Here is a 15,207-nt window from a genome sequence, read left to right on the forward strand (position 1 = left end):
GGGGGGGGGTATAAATCCAATCTCTTCTTCTTCTTTTACCTCACAGGGTGTCTGTTGTGGGGAGGGGGAGGGAAAGGAGATTGTAAGCCGCTCTTGAGATGTCTTCTGGTAGTGAAGGGCGGGGTATAAATCCAATCTCCTCTTCTTCTTTTACCTCACAGGGTGTCTGTTGTGGGGAGGGGAAGGGAAAGGAGCTTGTAAGCCGCTCTGAGAACTCCTTTGGGTAGTGAAGGGCGGGGTATAAATCCAATCTCTTCTTCTTCTTTTACCTCACAGGGTGTCTGTTGTGGGGAGGGGAAGGGGAAGGAGTTTGTGAGCCGCTCTGAGACTCCTTTGGGTAGTGAAGGGCGGGGTATACATCCAATCTTTTAAAAATAACGCTCGGTTCAATACAGGTGGGATGAACAAGCTGGAGCTTGTCTGCGGTGGGATTTAACTGCTGAGCTCCAACCAACACACACACCCCTCACTGGTGTCCCTTTATTTATTTGTTTTCATTTCATTTCACTTCATTTCTATTGCATTTATTTTGCATCCCACCCTCCCGCACTGCAGGCTCCGGGTGGGCTCCATCAGACCCAGTAAACAATACACAATATGCAAAGAATCAAAAACGATTAGAAACCTTAATAAAACCTGATGCTTTGATTGAATTGTTCACCTCCCACTGATGTATCTCCCCCTGCCCAAAACCATTCCAAGGGTGGCGCCCCTCCCAAGTGCCCAGGGACACAGACACACACTCCGTCCCCCAAACAAGGCCCCCCACCAATGTTCCCTCTAAGCTGTGGAGTCTTGTGAGCGAAAATTCTACTTGGTGAGCGACTGGCATTAAAGTTTTGAGCGAGTGATCTGGCTTCTGCATAAATCAGTTTGCTCTGGAGCCATCCCTTCCTGAGCTAAGATAAAAATGTGTGAGCCGGAGGCTAAAAAACTGTGAGCTAGCTCACACTAACTCAGCTTAGAGGGAACACTGCCCCCCACCCGGTCATCAGTGTCAGTCTTCACTTGGCCTCTCTTCCCCGATTCCATATAAAAATACGAGAAATCAGAGAGGTGAAACGTAAGGTCGAAGAGCACTCGGGACCGTCTCCTGGCTCCTGCGCACCTTGTTGTCGTTGCCGCCGGACGCCAGCAACTGGTGGTCCGTGGACCACTTCAGCCCGCAGACCTCCTGCCTGTGACCCTGGAGACGCCGCTCAGACTGCAAGGGAGGCGTCCTGATGTCGCGCTGGAGGATCATCCTGTCCCGGCTGCCCGACGAGAGCTGGTCCGCGTTCCAAGCCAAGGCTCCTGGGGACGGCGAGAGAGTCAAAGTGAGCCCTCCGCTTCAGCGCTCGCCGGCGGGCACGGGAGAAACATCAAACGGCTAGCAGGAAGGACTGCCAGCCACTAATACCGCCTCTCTTCTCGGCCCAACGCCATTGGGTGAGCTGCTGTGAGGTCAGAGATGTGAAACAATAAAGAAGAACTGTGCAAAAAGACGCGAAGAAAAAATACAGAACAATTTACTAATGAGTAACACAAGTACAAGGAGCTGCGGTGGCTCAAGGGGTTAAGACGCTGAACTGCAGGCTGTGGAAGGTCAGTAGTTCGGCAGTTCGAGACCCGGGTGTGCCGCATGATGGAGTGAGCTCCCATCTCTGGTTCCAGCTCCTGCCAGCCTAGCAGTTCGAAAGCAAGAAATTGCACGTAGATAAATAGGGACCACTTTGGTGGGAAGGTAACAGCATTCCGTGCGCCTTGGTGTTTAGTCATGCCGTCTTCGGACAGCGCTGGCTCTTCGGCTTTGAAACGGAGATAAGCACCGCAACCCTAGAGTTGGACTCGACTGGCTTTCGAGCAAGGGAACCTTTACCTTTTAACACAAGTATAACTGGTAGTAATACACCTAAGAATACCACTAATAACTGGTAGTAATACAACTAAGAATACCGCTAAAGTAGTATTTACAAAAATTCAACTAGTATATCCTAAAAAATTTTCAGAAGTCCAACAGGTAAGTTATCAACAATCCAACAGGTAAGTCTACAATTTCTCTCAATAATACAACAGATGCAGTGTTACAATAATCCCAAAGGTGAAACCAATAGTTATACAGGTAAGTTTTCAACAATCCAACTGGTAAGTAGACAATATTTTAAATCCAACAGGTAAGTCTACACTGGATGACGGAGACTCCAGATTTCATAACTTCGTTTCGAATAGTCTTCCTCAACAGAGACTGATTAGGGAACTCTTAAAGGGCTCATCAATGTTTCCAAGGTAAACAGCAGCAGCAAAACAGCTTTCTAATTTATCATGAAAAATATATTAACAGGGCAGCCAGTCAATATTCAATTAAGAAAAACCTTCAAAGAATACTTTAGTGGTATTCTTAGTTGTATTACTACCAGTTATACTTGTGTTACTCATTAGTAAATTGTTCTATATTTTTTCTTAGCGTCTTTTTGCACAGTTTTCTTTGATCTTTTCATGTTTACTGCGTAATCGCTGATTGTTTACTGTATCCTTTGATAGGTCAGAGATGTGCTCATAAACATCTAAACAGTGGAAAGGCGATCAGCCCACAGTGCAATGTTGCAAACTGCTGATTCGGCCCAGGAGGAAGGTGCCTCACTTTGACTGGGTGCGACACTGTACAAAAGAATTGACACAGAGCTTCAGCGAGCATTCTCTTAGCAAAACTGATTTCTCCTCTACCCCGCTTTTGGGGAAACCTAGAAGGACTTCCTACCACTAAGGGTAAAGGTAAAGGTTCCCTTGCTCGAAAGCCAGTCGAATCCGACTCTAGGGTTGCGGTGCTCATCTCCGTTTCAAAGCCGAAGAGCCAGTGCTGTCCGAAGACGTTTCCGTGGTCATGTGGCCGGCATGACTAAACACAAGGCGCACGGAACGCTGTTACCTTCCCACCAAAGTGGTACCTATTTATCTACTTGCAATTTCTTGCTTTCGAACTGCTAGGTTGGCAGGAGCTGGAACTAGAGACGGGAGCTCGCTCCGTCATGCGGCACCCGGGTCTTGAACTGCTGAACTACTGACCTTCCACAGCCTGCAGTTCAGCGTCTTAACCACTTGAGCCACCGCAGCTCCGCTCCTACCACTAAAGCAGAACACAAAACCGCACAGTGGCGACAGATTCGTCTGTGATTTACGAAACCAAAAGAGATGATTAGACCAGCCGCCTGGTGGCATCCCTTTTTTTCAGACAAGGATGGGCTGAATTCGACGCTTCTCACATCTCTTGGGATAACCGTGAAAATATGGAACAAAATTCAAAGCTGAATAGAACAGACCCGGAACAATTCCAAACAGGGTTGCGTCCTACGTAAGAATCTCAGACACACACACACAATGGGACCATGTACGGAACTCTTTCAGCCTCACAGAATCCATTCGGCTTTTGGAAGAAATTTTCTTCCAGAACTTCGTAATTATACAAGCAATCGTGTTTCTGGGGGGTTCTACTTCCTTCTGTCAGAGTTTCCTTCCCCTTGGGAGCGCCTCGCCCGCCTTCCTTACCCACTCGAGCCGTGTGACCCTCCAACATGGAGAGCTTCTTCCCTGCCGCGGCATCCCAGATCTGTACAAAGCCCTTGTGGGTCCCGACAGCTACCAAGTTGCCCTAGAGAAAGAGGGAGGAAGTGAGAAAGTCACAGGTACGATCGGCTGAGCATCGGGTGGTTCTGAACATGGGGGGGTTCTGAGTCTCAGGGGCTGACATTGTTTAGTTTAATGATAAAGAGGGAGCAGGGTAGACACCATACATGCCCCAGAGAGCACATGCCCCAGTTGGCCCCTCCCAGGGCCCAAAGACGCCAGGCTGGTGATAACCAAGGCCAGGACTTTTTCAGTGGCAGCTCCATACTGGTGGAATGAGCTCCCAGAAGAGATCAGGGCCCTGCAGGACCTTCTACAGTTCCGCAGGGCCTGCAAGACGGAGCTCTTCCACCGCACATATAAATGGATCAACTGGGCTGGTGTAAGAACACCATCCTGACTGTCACCTAAGTAGCACTGTTGAATCTTGAAACCTCTGCTCTCCCACTTTACCTGGCTTTTGCTCCAGCACTTTAGGACAACTAATAGTGTAATTGCTAGGGTGCTTTATAAATGATTTTGGCGGGGAGGGTGGGGTATAAACTGAATTAAATAAAAGAATAGACCTGGAAAAGGGAAACCCGGAGAGAGCGCTTTTCTGCCCGCAGAACTAGAACTCGGGGGCACGCAATGAAGCTGACGGGCAGCAGACGGGAGGATAGACCAAAGGGTACGGTCCCTTCTTCATACAAAGCAGAATTGACTTGTAGCAGGGCTTTTTTTGTAGAAAAAGCCCAGCAGGAACTCATTAGCATAACTGGCCACACCCAACAGCAGGAGCTCATTAGCATATTAGGCCACACCCCAGACAGCACAGGTCATTAGCATGTGAGGCCACACCCCCGTTACCAGAAGTGTGCTCATCCAGCCACACCCACCTTTTGCTTCTTATTCTGTTGACCTTGTTTGTTGTCCAACCAGGGCTCTTTTTGTAGCAGGAACTCCTTTGCATGTTAGGCCACACACCCCTAATGTAGCCAAATCCTAATGGGTTTCTGCTGTTGGGTGTGGCCTATTATGCTAATGAGTTCCTGCTGGCCGTGGCGAACTCAGGAGCCAGCCGGAACTCCGTTCCTGTGCGTTCCTGCCCCAAAATAGCCCTGACTTGTAGGATTCACTGCCATCAGACAGAGCGATGGAAGAGAGCACCGATGGTCTTAAAGGGGGAGCAGGAAAATGTCACGGGGGGGGGGGCGTGCTTCATGGGGATCTATTAGGCACAATGACTGAGTGGAACCTCCAGGTTCAGAGGCAGAAAACTTCTAAACACCCGTTGCTAGTTAGCATCAACGGGGGCTGGGCCCCACTTGTTGGTTCTCCAGGTGTATTGCGTGAGACAGGATGCCGGCCGACAACCGCTGGTCCTTGCTATGCGGAATCATCCTCATGACGGGAGGGAGGGGCACTCCGGAGAGCCGCCACGAAGTGCTGGAGCCGTGACGGTGACCTTGCTTCGTGATTGGAGGGAGCCAACAGAGCTCAGTCGGCTCAACTCAGCCAAGGAAGCTTCCTGCACGGAAGAGCAGTTTTATAACAGGGTTCCCCAACATGGTGCCCGTGGGCGCCATGGCAACTGCCAGCGCTGCTCAGAAAATGGGTGGGGCCTCTGTAAGGCAGGCCTGGTTACTGGCTGCCCACGTTCAAATGAAAGAGTTTTGACATGGAGGCAATAACAGCAGCCGTCACTGGACGATCAGGACAACTGGTAAGCACCAGGCTTGTGGTTCCACCCCCCCCCCCTTCGGGCTTTCCTTCTTGTCGTCTCCCCTTCTCTTTCTCCTCTCCTTCCCCTGAACTTTCCTTCAGTTTCTTTTCATTCCCCTTCTACTACGATTCTTCGGTGAAGTGAGGTGGGATGTACTGCATTTGGCTCCAGCTTCCACAGCAGCCGTGTTGGGGCGGTGCTCGCCATCCCCGCTCAAAATCACAGAAGCCCTTGGGCTCTGGAAGGCTGGGGACCAGCATACAGACTCTCCCACGGGCTAATTACCCAGCAGGTACTGGTCCTCTAGCTCTTAGCGCTAGGCCACCACAGCTGCATACTGACCCGCTCGGACCACCCCACGGAGGTCACAGAGTCTCCTTCCACGGACAGGTCGCACAGCCGGGTCACCTGGAGAGGAAGAGAACGAAGACGCAGACATTTATTTAGAAAAACCATTTTTCTATTCAGAATACCTACACCGGTTAAGAGGCAATTACAATTAAACTGCTAATGTTTTGTGCATTAAAAACTATTTATTTAAACCCCACCACCCCCTCGACAAGCGAGGCTCTGGGTGGGGTACGATAAAGAGAAATGAAATTCAATAGACAATATTAAAAGCGGTAAGAGTAATAAATATATAATAAACACATAACACAATTTAAAGTGAACTTTATAAAACTCCTGTTTAAAACATAGCTGCATCCAACCACCCAATGGTAGGACAATCCGGTGGAAACAAGAACTGCAAGACATAAGCAATGACCGATTAAAAGCCGGTTGGAAGGGAAGGCGCTAACGAGGCCCTGCAGGGCACAAGTGTCCTCTGATAAAGCATCCCACCAGGATGGGGCCACCACCAAGAAGGTACCACAGAAAGCAGTACTCGATCCAATGCTTTTTAACTTGTTCATTAATGATTTGGAGTTGGGAGTAAGCAGTGAAATGGCTAAACTTGCAGATGACACAAAGTTGTTCAATCAGGGTGGTGAAAACCAGGGAGGATTGTGAGGCACTCCAAAGGGATTTGTCGAGGATGAGCGAGTGGGCCTCAACGTGGCAAATGGGGTTCAATGTGGCCAAGTGCAAAGTGATGCACACTGGAGCCAAAAATCCTAACTATAAATAAACGTTGATGGGGTCCAAACTGGCAGAGACGAGATCTTGGAGTCGTAGTAGATAACTCACTGAAAATGTCGAGAAGGAAGGGTACTGAAAACAGATCAGTGAGTATCATAATGCCCCTATATAAGTCAATGGTGCGACCTCATTTGGAATACTGTGTACAGTTCTGGTCACCACACCTCTAATGTTGCCTTCTGGTGCTGAGATTCAGAGGATTAGTGCCTCTGAATGTGGAGGTTCCCCTCAGTCACCATGGCTAGTAGCCACTGATAGACTGATCCTCCATGAATCTACCCAATCCCCTTTTAAAGCTGTTTATTCCTGTGCCCATGAAGACATCCTCTGGCAGCCAATTCTACATTCTCATCACTCTCTGCGTAAAGCAGTCTTTACTTTTGTCCGTCCTGAACCTCCTGTACCAGCTTCATTGGATGCCCTCGAGTTCTAGTATTTTGGGAGATGGGAGAAAAAGTTCTCTTTGTCAACTCTCTACACCCCGGGCATAATTTTATAAACCTCTCCCATGTCCCCCCCTTAGTTGTCTCGCCTCTTCAGCCGTTCCTCACAGGGACCTAGTCTACTGTCAAACTCCTTAGTCAGGTCACACCAATCAGGGCTTCATAAGAAGATAACTGTTTATTAGTGAATCCAGTACTAAAGAACACGTGTACAGCTTGTGTCAGGAATGGCCGTCAATACTAGGGTCTCTGACTTATACTAAAATCAAACATCCCCCCATCTAGTAAGAGCCAATAGATGTTATCTCGCGCGCGGGGGCAAAGGCAAGTGGCAAAGCGCGCGCGGCCAAAGCAAGCCGTTACCTTTCCCAGCCGAGTAAACTGCAGCTGGAACCTCTACAAGGTCATACATGAGATAGCAAACTGTTGATGAGCCCAAAAGAGCTGAGCAGCAAGGGGAGTACACCCCTCCACATCCCGGGTCTATGACAGGGCTGCCTGACATCTACTTCACAGGACTGTCATCAGACGAGAGGCGTAAACACTGCCCGTAAGTTCCCTGAGACAACAGGGGAGAAAAAAATAAGGGAGTTGTAGAAAAACTGCACAGCAGTGCCAGAGGATGGAACTCAGAGGCGTGGTGAAGGAAAGCTACTGAGTCTTGCAAACTGTTTTGGAGGAGGAGAAAGAGTCTCACCTGGCTGGTACAGGCACTCCAGAGATAGACGCACGTCCCTAGGCCGACGCTGAGGACGTTGAGGGATGACCAGTCCACCAGGTTTAAGTAGAAGTCGTCCTGCAGCTCTGGAGCATCCAGGACCTTGAATGGAATCTTCGAGATCTTCCTTGTAGGCTTCCGAGGAGACCTTAGTAATTTTTGGCTGGGGGTGAGGAAGAGATGCCGGGGAGGACAAGCGTCACAACAATTCATCTTCAAAAAGCCGCATCCGCCTCCCCCCGCACAAGATTACCCATGAGACACTGTTCTTCGTGCATACCTCTGGATGAGTCCCTGGAACAGAAACTCACCTGGAGTTTTGTTGTCCCCACAAAACTCCAGAGTTTACCAATATGCTTCCACTGTCCACTAATACAAAGAAAATTCATTTTTCTTAGTATCTGTCAGTCAACATGTACGTATGCTTCTGAGAGAATGAGATTAATGGCTTTTCCCACAGCTATCAAGAGAAGTCTGTTTTAGGTTACAGTCTCGCTGATTAAATAGAAGAAGGGCCTGTGTATGTCATTCCTAGGTGATTCCCCCCCCCAAAACCCTCTGATTTCTCAGACATGCATCTCTCCTGTTCTGACAATCCAGATCAGAAGCTACATGATCCCAGGAAGCCACATTTGAAGGAGAGGGGCAAGAGATTAAACAGTAAGTCATTCCTTTCCAACCAGCATTCAATTACACTCTTCCTCCTGGACTGAATGGAGACCTAGGTTTCCTGTCTCCTTACCAATGTTCATTTCTCCACGTCTACTACCCCCTCTTCATAACATACCACCTATTGTCATTTGGCCTCTGCAATCACTCAACTCTCAAAGATATCAGGACAGATTGGACCGACATTCTAGCTGTATATGAAGAAGTGAACAGAGACTCACAAGAGCTCCTACCCTACCACAAATTTTGCTAGTCTTTAAGGTGCTGCTGGACTCTGGCTCCTTTTTCTTCTGCTACAGACAGACCAACACAGCCACCCATCTGGATCTATCACACTCAACATTTTGGGCCCCTTTTTTTCTACATGGCTTGAACTAGCTCGGGGGTGGCACCAACAGCACAACCCCAAACACGTACACACCACAGAGGGGCCCATGCCTCAGCTAGCACAGCACCTGCACTGCATGTAGAGGTGCCATCGCTGGCATCTTTCCTTTGCTTAAGACCCCAAAGCACTGCTGCCAGTCAGAGCAGGCAATACTAAGCTAGAGGGACCAATGGTATACCAGTACCAGAGAGTGAGGGAGAGAGAGGGAGGGAGAGGAAGGCTGTGGCTCAGTAGCAAAGTCCCTGCTTTGCATACAGAAGGTCACAGGTTCGATCCCTGATACTTCCCGTTAAAAGGAGCAAACTGGAAAAAAGGATGAACGGCATACACCTGATGAGAGAAAAGGGCATCTCCTCTCGTCTTGCCACACTCATCACTGGGGAAGGAGAGTGCACAGGCCGTGTCCCTTAAGGGGGCCAAATTCTGCGCCCCCCACCGCCCACCCCCACCATCAACCACCATATAGCACTGACCAAACTGGGGAGGGAAAACGGCATACACCTGATGAGAGAAAAGGGCATCTCCTCTCGTCTTGCCATACTCATCTCATCACTGGGGAAGGAAGGAGAGTGCACAGATCGTATCCCTTAAGGGGCCCAAATTCTGGCCCCACCCCCACCATCAACCACCATATAGCACTGACCAAACTGGGGAGGGAAAACTGGATACTAGTTTGGTGCCAGTTTGGTGTAGCGGTTAAGTGCGCGGATTCTAATCTGGGAGAACCGGGTTTGATTCCCCCACTCCTCCACATGCACCTGGCTGGATGACCTTGGGCAGGCCGTAGTTCTGATAAGAGCTATTCGGGAGGGGAAGGGAGAGGAGTTTGTCAGCCGCTCTGAGACTCCTTTGGGTAGTGAAGGGCAGGGTATAAATCCAATCTCCTCCTCCTCCTCTTGTCTCCCACTTGGGACGTTTCTCAGCTGGAAGAGGATTGCACATGACAACGGTAGCCATGGAAGGAAATGTCCGTAGGAACGAGGAGCGAGAAGTCTGATGTTCCTTTTCTCCCCTTCCTCCCCTTTCCCCAGGGATCCGGCCTGGTCTGCCCGAGTCACAACTTCCTGTGCGACAGTGCGTCCCTGAGCATGCTCCACGAACTGATGGTCATGATCCGGATCTGGGGGCTTCTGAAACCCAGCTGCCTCCCCATCCACACGGCCACCTCGGACACGCAGACAGCATGTCCCTCCTCTTCTGTTTCCTGACCAAGCTGTGGCTCTGCTGTGAGTGGTTTGCGCCCGGGGCCGTCGGGAGGTTTCGGTGCTTTGTGGCCACGGCACAGAGGGCAAAGGGGGACGTCAGAAAGGCAGGATCTGGTGCCTCGGTTTCTCCTTGTCGGGCCCGTCTCTGCCTTCGGAGAAATCTTGGTCTTCATTGAGAGCCAGTTTGGTGTGCTGCTTAAGAGCGCAGACTCTAATCTGGGAGAACCGGGTTTGATTCCCCACTCCTCCACTCGCACCTGGCTGGATGACCTTGAGAAGGCCTTAGTTCTGTCACAGCTGTCCTTGAAAAAGAGCAGTTTCTGTCAGAGCTCTCTCAGCCCCACCTACCTCACAGGGTGTCTGTTGTGGGGAGGGGAAGGGAAAGGAGTTTTAAGCCACTCTGAGACACCTTCGGGTTGTGAAGGGAGGGGGGTAAATCAAACATCTTCTTCTTCTTCTTCTACTAGGCTCCTTGCTACAGGAGAAAACAACAGCCCCCTGCCCCCAAGCCTCATGTTGCATTAATCCCCACCCGAGACCCGCAACCAACCTTTTGTTGCTGACAGGGGAGAGCGAATAAGGAGAGACCTCGTTGCCGTCGTCCGGGCTGGAGCGTTTCGTGGTCAGAGAGTACTAGAGGACAGTGAGGGGAGGGGTGCGTGTGAAAAAAACCACGGGTTGTACGGAACCTTCCGGAACAAGCAGCCGACCAGGAGGTCGAAGGTCACGCGAGGCGGCAGAATCTGGGGGGGAGTGGCTTCCGATTGCCTGCAGCCCCTTTGCCAGAGCTGGCAAGGAAGAATACGTGCAAGCGTATCCATGAGACCGAGTGTCCACTTGGGAGGCACCATCCATCCGGCAAGTAGAACCCCACCCCCTTCATCTTGTTAGCCCATTGCAGTCTCCACTCACTGCAAAACACAGACCGGGCCAGGAAAGGTGACATTACAGCTGCATCACACCAAGCAAGCAGACTCCCGAGCCCGGGGGGCCCATTCCCTGAAGACCTCGGTGTTCATCCTCCCTACCGTGAAAAGACTCTTTTTTTCAGGCGTGGAGGGCTGCAGCCGTCTGTCCTCTGTCTGAGGGTCCTGCACTTTCTCGATGCCGGCTCCGAGGAGCTCATTCTTCAGCAACGCTGAGTAAGCAAGGCCATCTGCACAGACAGGGAGGGAGCAGGGGGGGGAAAGAACACGGAATCTCGAAAGGTTCTTGGGAAACATTTCACCGTTTTGCATCTGGTGTCTGAGAAGCGGGGACTTGGGTGGCAAAGATGCGGCTCCAAGATGACGTCCTCCCCAAACCCCAAGACCTCGACTGTACACTCAAGTTGCTCCTGATTTTCTTGGGAGTCGATCCGCGAGCAATGGAAGCAGGTTGGGCAGGGTTCTTCCGCTCGTCTGCCCTCCCGGTGCATTTTCACATTTGTGGAGTCTATTTTCTTCTGCACATGGCTTAAATAATGAGGATTTTCAAGGGAGGGTGTTGTCGTCATTGGTGGTGTCAGAACACACCACTTGTTTAAATAAAGGCCAGAAACTTCAGTATCTTATTGTAGTGTTGTAACGATAGTTTAAGCAGGTTCTCTAAATTCCCAGTCTCTAGTCCTTTCAGGGGCTAAAGTCTTAATTTTTCTTTTTTTCTTTTTTGAGGAGGAGTTGGTTTTTATACCCCGCTTTTCTTTACCCAAAGGAGTCTCAAAGTGGCTTACAATTGCCTTCTCTTCCTCTCCCCACAACAGATTCCCTGTGAGGTGGGTGGGGCTGAGAGAGTTCTGAGACAACTTGTGACTGGCCCAAGGTCACCCAGCAAGCTTCATATGGAGGAGTGGGGAATCAAACCTGGTTCTTCAGATTAGAGTCCACAGCTCTTAACCACTACACCAAACTGGAAAGATGGGAATTCAAAGAACCAACTTAAACTATCGTCACAATGCTACAGCAATATATCGATAATTTAGGGCCTTTTTTAAAAACAACAACAACCTGAGATTACTCATCTTCAGGGCAGAGGGAGAGGAGGTTGTTTAACTATGACAATGGCCTGATCATTGAAAAGTGGGCTGGAGGTGGGTGGGACAAAGGAAACAAAAAAACGATAGAAACATTACACACTAGCAAAAAGCAGAGTCAGAATCAGCTCCTAGGAAAACATCAGGGTAACAGTGGTCTCAAAAGTGCCATGAAAAAAACCACGGTTGACTAAACAACAAATTGAAGTGTTATCTTTGATGTTATATTCAGCAAAATCTATTTTGGCTCAGAAATGGAATACGCCTGGAATTCCAGATGTCAACCAATGGTACTCTAAACTATGGGACGTAATAATAGCAGATAAGATAACAACTCAATTAAAGATGGCTCAAGGTATGATTAAAAAGAATAACTTCATAGAGAAATGGTTTGTATTTTTGGATTATGTTTCATCAAACCAAAACTTAAAGTTTATATTACCTCATAAATATAAAGACATAATGTCTTATTGATAAATATGTCTCGTCTATAATAATAATTCATGCGTTATTTTTGTAATGTAGCCCTGAAGGCTAAAGATTATGTTTTGTAAAGTTGGTAATAGTTGTTATTAATGTTTGGAAAATTCAATAAAAATTTATTTCAATAAAAAACCACGGGAAAAACAAAAGCAAATAAAAGAAGTTAAAACTAAGGGAACAAAAATGTGCGTGGAAATCAGGGGGTACAATCGGAGCAACAAGGGGTCAAGAACTGATGAAAACACCCACGTGGAAAAACAGTCAAGTCACTAGGGACTAGTCCTCCGGTCCAGTCCACCCCTCAACAATTACAGACATGCATAAGCAAAAGAGAGTTACCTTTGCCGTTGTCTGAAGTGGCATCTTTGGCTTTCCTGTTCTGACTCGGTGACTTCTCATTTTCCTGGAACAGCAGAGAAATTAACAGTAGCCCAGTGGCTTACAAAAACCTCCTGCCCCCATAAAACCCCGACCGCACCTGGCTTGTCCACTGACGAACCCCCCAGAAACCCAGAATACAGCTGAAAATCTGAGACACATCCTGGAGCACATCCCCATAAAACACCAGCCGTGCCTGTCCTGGAACCAAGAGCCCAACCGAGAGCACACCCATCTCCTGCAAGTGGTGCCATTTTGCAGGTGGGAAACCCCCCGTTTCATGGAGTAGGAGCTTTCTGAGGACAACTCACCCGCTGTTTCTCACCATCTCCCTGAGAAGCCACCAGTAAGTGTCCAAAAACCTTTAAGGATTGCCTGGACTAGACTGTGGAAGCTCCTGTGCTCACCAACCACTTCAGTGCCGGTAAAATTAACCCTCTCCCTTAAGAGCAAGGAGCCTCACGGCCCCCACACAGGGCTCAAGCGATGGTAAAGGGAACCGAAAGCAAGGAGAAGCAAAGGAGAAGAAGAGGCAACCAAGTGTCTGAGACTAGGGTGGTGACACTGCCAAACGCCTGGCAAAGGCCAAAGCCTTTCCCCAGATTCTCCAGCCACTCCCCCCCCTCCCCAGCCAAAGTCTTCTCCCCACAGCCTTTCTGCAGTGCTCACATTTATCCTGTGGAAGCTGATGCTCCAGTTGGCTCCAGCTCTGGAGGGAATGAACCGGTCGCCGTGCTTGCTAGGGGAGGAGACGGGAGAATTGGAAGGGGTCAGCGTCCTCCTCATGTCTGCTACCTGAAATATGATGGAGAAAAACACATATGCACGTGTGGCCAGTATCCCAGGGAAGAAATGTTATTTGCAGGGTACAGTACTTTTCCCTATGCAATTGCAAACCTAAAGGTAAAGGTTCCCTTGCTCGAAAGCCAGTCAAATCCGACTCTAGGGTTGCGGTGCTCATCTCCGTTTCAAAGCCAAAGAGCCAGCGCTGTCCGAAGACGTTTCCATGGTCATGTGGCCGGCATGACTAAACACCAAGGCGCACGGAACGCTGTTTCCTTCCCACCGAAGTGGTACCTATTTATCTACTTGCAATGTCTTGCTTTCAAACTGCTAGGTTGGCAGGAGCTGGAACTAGAGACGGGAGCTCACTCTGTCATGTGAACGGAAAAAAACTGGTTTTTTTCCGAATTTTTCTGTTTTTTTTCCAGGCCTTCACATCTCTACTCCCCCCCCTTTCCCCAGCCAAAGTCTTCTCTCCCCACAGCCTTTCTGCAGTGCTCACATTTATCCTGTGGAAGCTGATGCTCCAGTTGGCTCCAGCTCTGGAGGGAATGAACCGGTCGCCGTGCTTGCTAGGGGAGGAGACGGGAGAATTGGAAGGGGTCAGCGTCCTCCTCATGTCTGCTACCTGAAATAAAATGGAGAAAAACACATATGCACGTGTGGCCAGTATCCCAGGGAAGAAATGTTATTTCCAGGGTACAGTACTTTTCCCTATGCAATTGCAAACATATATATAAAGGTAAAGGTTCCCTTGCTCAAAAGCCAGTCGAGTCCAACTCTAGGATTGCGGTGCTCATCTCCGTTTCAAAGCCGAAGAGCCAGTGCTGTCCGAAGACGTTTCTGTGGTCATGTGGCTGGGCATGACTAAACACCAAGGCGCACGGAATGCTGTTACCTTCCCACTGAAGTGGTACCTATTTATCTACTTGCAATTTCTTGCTTTCGAACTGCTAGGTTGGCAGGAGCTGGAACTAGAGACGGGAGCTCACTCCGTCATGCGGCACACTCGGGCCTCGAACTGCTGAACTACCGACCTTCCACAGCCTGTAGTTCAGCGTCTTAACCACTTGAGCCACCGCAGCTCCTTAAACATATATATATACACACACACACACACACATATAATCTTATGCAACATAAACACACACACATACACATATATGTACATACATACACATATAGACACACATATATACGTGTATATATACATGTATATATATATGAATACACACATCTTTTTTAAAATTCACAATTTATTAATTTCAGTAGTGCACAATAATACAAAACATTAACCTTGTTTTCCAACAATCCTACAATTATTTATTAATAATATAAAGTATTCTCAAACGAATCCCTTAACTTCTATTATACCCAATTACTAAGAATTACTTCCATCAAATGCAATGCAAAGATGATAGTACATTTAAGAAAAGATGGTCGAGGGTATATGATTGGATTAAAAGATAAAGAGATAGACTCAAATGTATTATAATGTACAATATGCATGCTTGTTTTAATGGTTATAAAACCCCAATTAACCCAGGACTCTAATAGGCTTTCAGGAACTCGAATATGCTGATTTCCCTTTTTCTGATTCTCAGTTGCTCTCAACAGGCTATGCTTTCTGTAGTTTGCTCAATCATTGTTTGGCTGTTTCAGCCCCCTTTGGATAATGTACACA

The 15,207-nt window shown here is 48.6% G+C and overlaps 1 protein-coding gene across 1 annotated transcript in view; it reads right to left on the reverse strand.

The window, feature by feature from the left end:
• Positions 1-15,207, reverse strand: part of FZR1 (fizzy/cell division cycle 20 related 1) — a gene marked incomplete at its 3' end in the record, with an annotated part of 34,230 nt that overhangs the window by 6,484 nt on the left and 12,539 nt on the right. The window contains exons 3-10 of the mRNA XM_015414078.1: positions 14,026-14,151; positions 12,702-12,765; positions 10,897-11,024; positions 10,419-10,501; positions 7,586-7,769; positions 5,648-5,713; positions 3,523-3,625; positions 1,109-1,293 (exon numbers count right to left, since the gene is read on the reverse strand). Of these exons, the coding sequence (XP_015269564.1) occupies positions 1,109-1,293; positions 3,523-3,625; positions 5,648-5,713; positions 7,586-7,769; positions 10,419-10,501; positions 10,897-11,024; positions 12,702-12,765; positions 14,026-14,151 (939 nt within the window). The remainder of the gene's footprint in view (positions 1-1,108; positions 1,294-3,522; positions 3,626-5,647; positions 5,714-7,585; positions 7,770-10,418; positions 10,502-10,896; positions 11,025-12,701; positions 12,766-14,025; positions 14,152-15,207) is intronic.

Source organism: Gekko japonicus, unplaced genomic scaffold (genome assembly GCF_001447785.1).
Source record: "Gekko japonicus isolate JY-2015 unplaced genomic scaffold, Gekko_japonicus_V1.1 scaffold3540, whole genome shotgun sequence".
Classification (NCBI taxonomy): Eukaryota; Metazoa; Chordata; class Lepidosauria; order Squamata; family Gekkonidae; genus Gekko; species Gekko japonicus.